The 9,768-nt window shown below is 47.9% G+C and overlaps 1 protein-coding gene across 1 annotated transcript; it reads right to left on the minus strand.

The window, feature by feature from the left end:
- Positions 1 to 40: 40 nt before the first annotated feature.
- On the minus strand, positions 41 to 8,812 carry LOC134679658 (probable peptidoglycan muropeptide transporter SLC46). The gene is given in 8 exon segments (XM_063538609.1): positions 41 to 287; positions 414 to 570; positions 649 to 732; positions 1,075 to 1,212; positions 1,533 to 1,634; positions 7,699 to 7,831; positions 7,913 to 8,158; positions 8,160 to 8,812. Coding segments are annotated over 8 exon segments (1,536 nt in total). The 5' UTR covers positions 8,748 to 8,812; the 3' UTR covers positions 41 to 199.
- Positions 8,813 to 9,768: the final 956 nt, after the last annotated feature.

A 9,768-nucleotide genomic window follows, 5' to 3' on the forward strand; every position in this document is an offset into this window, starting at 1 on the left:
TGCAATTTTGATGAAATTATTTTTTTTATTATAGCCACACAAGTAGGACACAAAAGTACTTTTGCACCAGGTTTCCAAACAACGTATGTTTTAGTGCAAGGTTTTATTAGATACATATTATATAACATAAACACGGCATACATATAGCATGCATATCATTGTTGTAGGCTATATTTCTAGTAATATTACCCATATCCACTTAGGTGGGTAGGTTGGATTCCTTTGGCAAGTTTTCTAACTCTACAGCTCGATGCTTTATCTCCTGACGTTTCCTGATAATAAACCATCTGTAAAATGGAAAATTAGGTATATCAGTCCCTTTATTGTTCATCCGAACCCACCCTTAGACAATTCTGCTGAGAGCTGTACTAGCTCTTGTAGCTTAAAATAAAGAAGGGAAGATGAAAACATACATTAACATGACGATGGCGGGCACAGCCATCCCAGCACTAAACACGTACACCGCGCTACTGAATTGCTTCATGGTCTGGGCGTATATGGTTGCGTACACTGGGTCGAACACGAGCGCAGCGAGGGTCTCCACTAGACTGAACAGGGAATTCATTTTGCCTGGAAACAATTATGGTAGAAGTTAAAAGTCACCTAACTTGCGCATTTCAATTAGACCGTCAGTAACGCGAGACATACCCAATTCTTCACTTGGCACTAGTTTTGATGACATTGAACGCAATGAAGTAAATGTTGTTGCATTCAAAAATTGTACGATGGGAACTGCAAAATAAGATACATACAACTACAATTTCATTCGAAATTGTATATACTAACGCCATAATAAATTTAATCTTACGTATACAAGATCATAATTCATAATTATTTATTGCATGAAAGTGAGCGATCGAACGTTAGATTAGAATTAAGAAAGAATTAATTAATTAAATTATTATAGGTACGAGTAGGTAAGTTCACATTGTCGCATTATAACTTGGATTAATGTTAAGATTTGCGAAAGTTTCCAAATGAACTGACAAGGTACTACGAAATACTGAATATAAAAGGAAGGCAGTATTATTTAATAAATGCTAACAAACAAGACAAAATATATGCCAAACTTACCCAAATACATTTGAAAATCAGTTCGGACGAAATTGATGTAAACAACACCGACGAGTTTGCTTGTGAGCGAAACGAGACAGAGCACGGAGTCATCCAGACCCCATCGCTTGCTCAATATACTTATTGACAGGAAAGCAGCTGCAAGCAATAGAGCGGAATTTTTGTTCGTAAGCATTAAATACTGACTGTAAGTACATTAAGTATAAGAGATACGGAGCTATTATAATACAGGTATACCTAAGTCGAAGAAAAACTCGTATAGGCAAAATAGTGCTATCTTGTTAAATGTAATGGTAAAACGTGAAGTGTTTTTATACTAGTTTTTTATTTGATTTTCTACTTTAATAAATCGAAATAAAGTCGATATTAAAACAATAGTTCAGTATTCAGTATTTTTATAACAAACAACTCACATATTTTCACTTTGATGTTATTTAAGAGAAAAGGTATTTACTTACCCAATGCATGTAATATGTGACTGTATGTCGAATACATGCTATATCTGACCGCATCCCAATTGAGCCGGTATCGCACAAATAGGTAAGTAACTAAGAGTTCCGCTATAAAAGGAGCAAATTATATTATTATGTGTTCCGTACTCCACATCGGATATCTTCATTGAGAGAGTAACGCGATCGTTGACCAATGATGCCGCTAGCGTCTATGTAGTCGCTCCGCCCTACGCCGTGACGTAGTTCCGCTTCCACTTCCTGCGAACCGTTGCTCGCTTCCCGCTACTCGCCACCGCCATGTCATTGTTTCGTCGACCGTCTTGACCGATGGTCCGCAAATATTTTTTGCGTATATTTTTGCAGCATGGTGCTTTAACATTTCCGATCCAAAGCTCGGTCGATTAAAATAGTGAGATATGGCAGAGATCGCCACTATTAGTCTTTTGGCGGTCTCGCGATCGAAGCCATCGAACGGTGCTTTTCGATTCTACCCACTTTTTTCTTGCTAAATTAATTTTCACATTCCATGCTGCTAAAATCGTTACCGATAACTCGCATTTTCGAGATCGAAGTAGGAAGTGCGTCAGTGGTTTTTGTTAACAAGTGGTAACAAGTCGCTCCGCATCGGAGAGGGAACGTGCGGTCATCGTGCCTGCGGCGGCGGGGGCGGCGCCCGGGCGGCGCGGCGGCGGACGGCCTGCGCGCGCCGCTGTCGGGTGCCGCGCTTCGCTGATAAGGAGGTTTGGATTGTCTCGAACCATCCGGTGAGCCAGTTTAAGATATTCTAGAAGTTACTTCGTCACTCGCGGAGGGTTCTCAGGCAGTAGCCTGGGAGTACCTCGTGTTGTTAGTTGCGGCGCGACCGGGGCGCCCCGTCCCCCGGCGCGGGGGCGTGTGCGGGGGCGCGGGCCGCCGCGTCTTCTGCTGTCGTCCAAGGTGACTCCGAGACACCGCGACGCTGCGGGCCACGGTGGGCGCCTCCAGTCCGCAGGACTCGGAGAGACGTCACACGCCCGCTCCTGTTACTGCAGTCGCGGTGCGGACGCCTCCAGTCCGCGGGACTCCGAGAGACGTCACACGCCCGCTCCTGTTGCTGCAGTCGCGGTGCGGACGCCTCCAGTCCGCGGGACTCCGAGAGACGTCACACGCCCGCTCCTGTTGCTGCAGTCGCGGTACGGACGCCTCCAGTCCGCGGGACTCCGAGAGACGTCACACGCCCGCTCCTGTTGCTGCAGTCGCGGTGCGGACGCCTCCAGTCCGCGGGACCCCGAGAGACGTCACACGCCCGCTCCTGTTGCTGCAGTCGCGGTGCGGACGCCTCCAGTCCGCGGGACTCCGAGAGACGTCACACGCCCGCTCCTGTTGCTGCAGTCGCGGTGCGGACGCCTCCAGTCCGCGGGACTCCGAGAGACGTCACACGCCCGCTCCTGTTGCTGCAGTCGCGGTGCGGACGCCTCCAGTCCGCGGGACTCCGAGAGACGTCACACGCCCGCTCCTGTTGCTGCAGTCGCGGTGCGGACGCCTCCAGTCCGCGGGACTCCGAGAGGCGTCACACGCCCGCTCCTGTTGCTGCAGTCGCGGTGCGGACGCCTCCAGTCCGCGGGACTCCGAGAGACGTCACAGGCCCGCTCCTGTTGCTGCAGTCACGGTGCGGACGCCTCCAGTCCGCGGGACTCCGCGAGACGTTACACGCCCGCTCCTATTGCTGCAGTTGCGGTGCGGACGCTTCCAGTCCAGCGGGACTCCGAGAGATCCGCGTGGCTCTGCGAGACGTCACACGCCCGCTCCTGCAGCTGCGGGCGCATCGCGGGTGAATCGCGCCAAGGTGAAGGCGGACCGCTTCTGCGTCCCGACTGCTCTAGCGGAAGGAAGGTAAGTTACGTGTAAGCAGTGGAAATGCTACGAGTACAGCGACGATCGCCGCGTTGGTTGCCGCCCGTCATGACGTCGCTGGTGACCTACGCGCCGGTGGTGGCCACCACGATGGCACCGCCGAGGGCAACAGCGTCGCCGTGATGATGTGTGCAGCTACGAGCCTAGCCATCGGCGCCTCCCGTGCCGGTAACGTCCGTCACGCGCACCGGCGCCTGTCGAGCTGGCCGCCACGACGGCGCCTCTCGCACCTGAGCCTGGCGACGGTGGCCGCCATGATGGCGCCGCCCGCTCGATGACGCCGCCTGCCCCCCGAGCTGGCCGCCACGATGGCGCCTCTCGCATTACGCATCGACGCGGCGGCGGCGGCTGCCACAATGGCGCTGCCCGCCACGATGGCACCACCACCTGCGCACTGGCGCCTCTCGAGCTGGCCGCCACGATGGCGCCTCTCGCCTCACAGCAGTGCCTCCCAGACCAGCCAGCCAGACGGCGACCGCCTCATGCACCGGTGCCTCCCGAGCTGGCCGCCACGATGGCGCCTCTCGCCTTACGCACCGGCGCCTCCCAAGCCGGTGGCGGCGGCCGCCACGATGGAGCCGCCCGCCTCACGCGACAACGCCTCTAGAGCGGGCCGCCACTATGGGTCCTCGCCTCACGCACCAGCGCTTCCCTAGCTTCACGCACCGGCGCCTCCCGAGCGGCGGCGGTTGCCACAACCACGCCGATGCTGTCCACCGATGCTGCAACTACGACGATGTCGTCCCTTGCTCGCTGGGCGCCACAGTATCAGTTTTGTCCTGTCCACATGGTTCCATTGAGGTACGCAGGCGCCTATAGCTATGGTGCAGGTATAGGTATGGTATGGTACAGCACGAACAGACCGCTAAGCCTAACCGCTAAGTCTTGGTTTCGGTTAAAGAATCCTCCGGCGACGGCAGACAAGGTCGTAAAGAGCCCCGTCCGAGCGCGGCTCGACTGCCCGGAGTTGAAAGCGGTAAGATATGTCGATACTCAGAGGAAAATACGTCGTGTTCCCGGGCTTCATAAAGGTGCTGATCGACTTCGCTGTGTCGCTTCGAAGTTCCTACGACTTCTCGAGGCCATGGAGTGGTCCAACCGGAGAACAGCTAGCGACAAGGCCCTGTGCGACCGCTCGAAACCGAGGTGAAAGGCATCGAAAAGGTCTGCAGACTTCACATAATTATCTCTGCTTGCTCGCGCTCTCCAGCTTAAGTTCCGTCTTACAAAGACGAACTCGTGCGAAAAGCCATAATAAACAAAATGGGACAAATAAACCCGCTGCGCCTGAACAAGCTTGAGTTTCCGGTGCTAAGAGAAAGGGGCCAGGAGGACTCCAGCAGTTTCCATCTGTCTGTATTCGACTTTATCGAAACAGTTTTGTTACGCAAAGCGCCAAAATCGATTTTAGACTTGATTTCATCAGTTCGATTTCCTTAAAAGCATGCTACTAACTCGATGCCCTATACTAACTCGATATAGGGTGTCTCTTCGGATAAAGCGAATTAGACCATCACGCTCCTAGACATCACGTGGGACACGCGGCACAACACACCGATTGAAAGTTTTCTTTTTCACGACATACAGGCCTGCCTTGCTGCAGAGTTTCTCGCAGAAATGAGACTCAATGCCTTCTGTTCAGTCTCAAATTCGCAAACTTTAGTTCATGGAGGAAGGTGAAGCCTTCGCAGTCCCCAGCAACACGGAGCTGCCGAAAGCCTCGCACCACTTTCTTCCTCATCTTATGCAAGCAGTCCGTTACAATCTCCAATATTGGTAGACAATGTACGAGGTAAGGCCCTTTCAGCGAAGAGTAACCGTTAACGGGCCGCATCTGCTGCGCTGACGACAGAAGTGTAAACATACAACCGCACCGGTACAGTATACATAAAACGACGGCGACACTACATCCCTTCCGTTACTACGGCTGTCGCAAAAAACTGCTGATGCCAGCAGATCGTCTACAGGTCGCGCTGGTTGCTTGCTACTTGCCAGGTCGGTACAACCCCCGAGGGCAACGGTTTATCAAGAAGTCACTGCGCGCCCGAGTGGCAGCTGCGCCCAGCAGCCGCCGAGACTGTCTTCACCTGACAGGCGCCTTGTTGGCCGGCCTCCGCTTTCGAGAGCCCTCGCACTGTGCCACGGTATTTCTTAACAGACTCATTGAACTGCTACCACGACCTTTGACAGCTGCCTGTGAGACTTGGCATGGATGTCTCCACCTCCCAGCCTAGTCTGTGTACTGCGACGGCGTGATAAGGAGTCTTAAAGCAGCTGTGGTAAGCTTGCAATTTACTGGCGGTCCTAGTGAACACAACGTCAGACCGCCCTCCCTTACGAGTCAACGACCTTAAGAATGAGGCGTAGCTCCTGTCAGATAGGACGCTCCAACACCGAGCTGGCGAGATCAGGAGTGACATCCACTACTGGCGTGACTGGCGCATGCATATAACATGCCAAGGTCTAACGCTACGTAGCGAACGAAACGCAACTGTCACTGTCTCACTAATATGGAAGAACCGGATATTCCCGATTCCGGTACTGTGTTTGTATAGAAAACAGTAACGGGAGCCCCTAGATCGTCCCCTTGTCTAGGCTGCATGTACGGCCACAATGTAGAAACGGTCTTTATGGTGCATCAAAAATAAGATCAACTGCCAGGTACCTCTATCCAGTGAAGTAGCGAGCTATCTCAGACGTCTATTTCTATTATCCATGTTAGCTTTCAGAACGATACTCGTTCATAAGCCTCTCACAAGTGCTGTGTATGAACCACTATCGGACACTATGCCTTCTTCCAACGCCATTAATAGCGAGACCAGCGCCTCCCAAAGCACCAGCTTGGGACGCGAGACATCTACTTGCCCTAATTTAAATAGCCCTACAACGTTAGGTACGTTAGAAGAAGTACGATAGAATAGCTGCCGCACTTTTGCTGTTAGCATCAGGCCGCAGGGTCAATGACCTTACTCTACTACACTGTAGCCCGGGCAATTACATAGATAACTTTAACGCTATTATTTTGTGTCCGAAATTCGGCTCTAAACCAGATAACGTGTCTTACCGACTGAACTCTTAGAAGCTCCGGAATAAAGTATCAGTAGGTAGTCTGGGTACGTCACCTTGCGAGAATTACACAAAATGTTAGGGGACACTTCGCTTATTTCTTTCAGCCACAGTCTCATCCAAGCCGGCCTCGCCTACGATTGCTTTTGATCCACGATGTACTTAATAACTAAATTGGCTGGAAAGCTATTCACTTAGCGATATTTTCGCTTATGTTAATTGGGAACATGACTCGCCGAGATTCTGCGGATCGGATGCGATTTCGAATGAGAATTCTCTTAAACCAGTTTAACGTCAGATTCGAACCTGAGATTACAATTTCAATTCTCAATTTCCTGTAATTCACATTATAACGAGTCACTGTGATTTCATGGGTTGCAATATGGTGTATACATATTTATTCTTTCTCTGAGTTCTATGACAGTAGGTGTAGCCCTATCGCTTGCGCGCCCGCTAACTCGCCACCAGGAGATAATAAACAGGTCTCAATGAAGATATCCGATGTGGAGTACGGAACACATAATATAAAAATTTTACCTTCCAATAAAATTATTATTATGTTTCCTATCCACATCGGATATCCGAGTAATGCCTTCCTGGCAGGCTACTAGGCTACTTTTATGCCGACGGTACTTCTCCTCAACAATGACATGGCGGTGGCGAGTAGCGGGAAGCGAGCAACGGTTCGCAGGAAGTGGAAGCGGAACTACGTCACGGCGTGGGGCGGAGCGACTACATAGACGCTAGCGGCATCATTGGTCAACGATCGCGTTACTCTCTCAATGAAGATATCCGATGTGGATAGGAAACATAATAATAATTTTATTGGAAGGTAAAATTTTTATATTATACGATACAGGACCATGAAATCCTGGGCCGCCATAAGACTATTCGGAAGTATTTAATCATTTCGATGAAATTTAAAACGTATTTGAATAGGAATAGCAATTGCTTTGTTTCATTCTTTCAAACAACACAAACTCAACTCTATTCGCTGCATTTTAGGTTCAAATTTCAGTGGCAAATTTTGGATTTTTCATTTGTATCGCTGGGCCTTTTAGGAGGATAAAACAGAATAAACAGATAATATCATACGTCTTACGCTAGTACTAGTACCCAAAAGAAAGGGATGAGTATGATCTTCCTGGCTCTTACTGACTGACAAGTTGTGTTTGCAAGACGTATAATAGTAAAACGAAAAAATTGTGCATACCGTGGCTGGGTCCAAAAATAATAGCAACCACTAATAAGTTTAAAGTAATCATCAATCTTAAGTCCCCTTGTCTTTTCTTGGTGATGACAGATATGGTATCTTTTTGTAGAGACAGCAACTCTGAAAACTTGAACTGGAAAGCGAAATCGTTAACTAGGTATTATTAATACCGCACATTCAGGTGTGAACAAATAATAAATAAACCAGAGTTTACCTTTTTGATTTCCATTTTAGCTGGTTTTGTATTATTTTTTAAACAAATGTAACCGTATATCATTGTCAGTAAGAACAGACAACCAGATATGAGAAATGTCCCCACATAACCAAAGCATTTTAGTAGGATTCCACTCAAACTAGTTCCTATGAGTATCCCGATCGTTAGGCACAAGTTCACCAAGCCAATACGAAACGTTCTGGTCTCTGGGGTGGTAATGTCACTGATATAGCTAAAAATCCCAATTAAAAACCGTTACCCAACCCCCAGTGATGGCCGGGAACAATACTTCTAGAAACATTGTAACTTCTACGGGGATCTCGTAAAAGAGAATGGTGCATACTATATTGCTTACAGTCATCAATAAGTCTCCGAAAATAGGAAGCAACATGCAGATTTTTCTGTTGCCAGTTCTGTCGCTCCAGGCTCCCATGAACATCACAACGAGCGTAGGCAAGGCGGTATGAATTATGCTTCTCCATGTTTCTATCGACGAAATGACTTTCTGCACTTCTCGCTCATATTCAGTCAAGTTGCTGCCATGTTTATCAATTAACGGATTACATATTTCAGGACCATAATTTAGTTTCACAAGACAAGCTTTAGCCAAATTTAAATTTTGAATCGCGAGTTTTGCCATGGCCGCCGGTATAACCAGACCAGCCATAATGGGTTCCACAGTTATATTTGATCTCAGAAGTTTTAATCTTTCGGTGAGCCCTTTTCTCGGAATATTAGTTTTTTCGTTATCTGTTTCGATTTTATCAACAGTTTGTGTTTGGCGAAGTAACTTTTCGTCAACATTTTCCGATTTGTCAATTTGAGCACAGTGCATAGTTCTTTCTAAATAAACTAGAACATCCACAATCAACTTGATTCAACTAACCAAACGTACGATACTCGTGCTACTGTAATTGACTCTTAAGATAACTTCAGTTGAACTGTATTCCTTAGAATACAGCATGTAGGTATATTGAATTTGTAGAAAATATTGTCTCTCATGAAGACCACATTTCCAGAAGTACGCGAATCCTGTGCAAGTTACCATTAGCTGTGGAATTTCATGCGTCCCGGGGTTCAACAATCGATGTCCGCGAAGGCAAAAATAACATAACTACGTTATGGGTATATAGGATTTCGACCAACCTCCGGTACTCTATTTTATATAGGTAGTGTTTTCTGGTAGCATACTGTATAAGACAAGTTATCGGCCGTCGTCGCTTCATTACTATTTGCACTGAATGTTTACCCCGCGGAGTCGCAGCCATTGAATAACATGTAAGAAACGTAATGTCAATATCATAAATGTTCACTACCAGAGGCGTAGCTAGAGGATATGGCGCCCGGGGCAGGCACCGAATTTGCGCCCCCGCCCCCTCCCTCCTAACGAAAGGTCTTGTGCATTTTGGCGCCCCCCCGTTGGACGGCGCCCGGGGCATGTGCCCCCTCCAACCCCCCCCTAGTTACGCCACTGTTCACTACTAGTCTACACTGCACTGACGGTCCAGAATTATAGGAATAGTAAACTGATAGTATAGATATATTAAGTAAAACTATTTAATGTAGGTAATTCAACTGTATTTTATAAAAAATCTGTAGTCACAGTAATATTACCTACTCAATAATTATTGATTAAACTGTACTCTCTAGTCCACAATTTAGATCATGTCCACACCAAACTGAATGACTCGAGCTCGGTTCAATAAATATTCACAACATTTTGTGTCAAAAAAACTTATTAAGTACTTACAAATAGTTTTTTTGAAGACCAACTACGAATATTTATAGGACCGAGCCAACAAAAATGTAAGAGCTATCAACCACTTACTCAGTTTTCCCAAATGAATTAACTATAA

Source organism: Cydia fagiglandana, chromosome 2 (assembly GCF_963556715.1).
Source record: "Cydia fagiglandana chromosome 2, ilCydFagi1.1, whole genome shotgun sequence".
Classification (NCBI taxonomy): domain Eukaryota; kingdom Metazoa; phylum Arthropoda; class Insecta; order Lepidoptera; family Tortricidae; genus Cydia; species Cydia fagiglandana.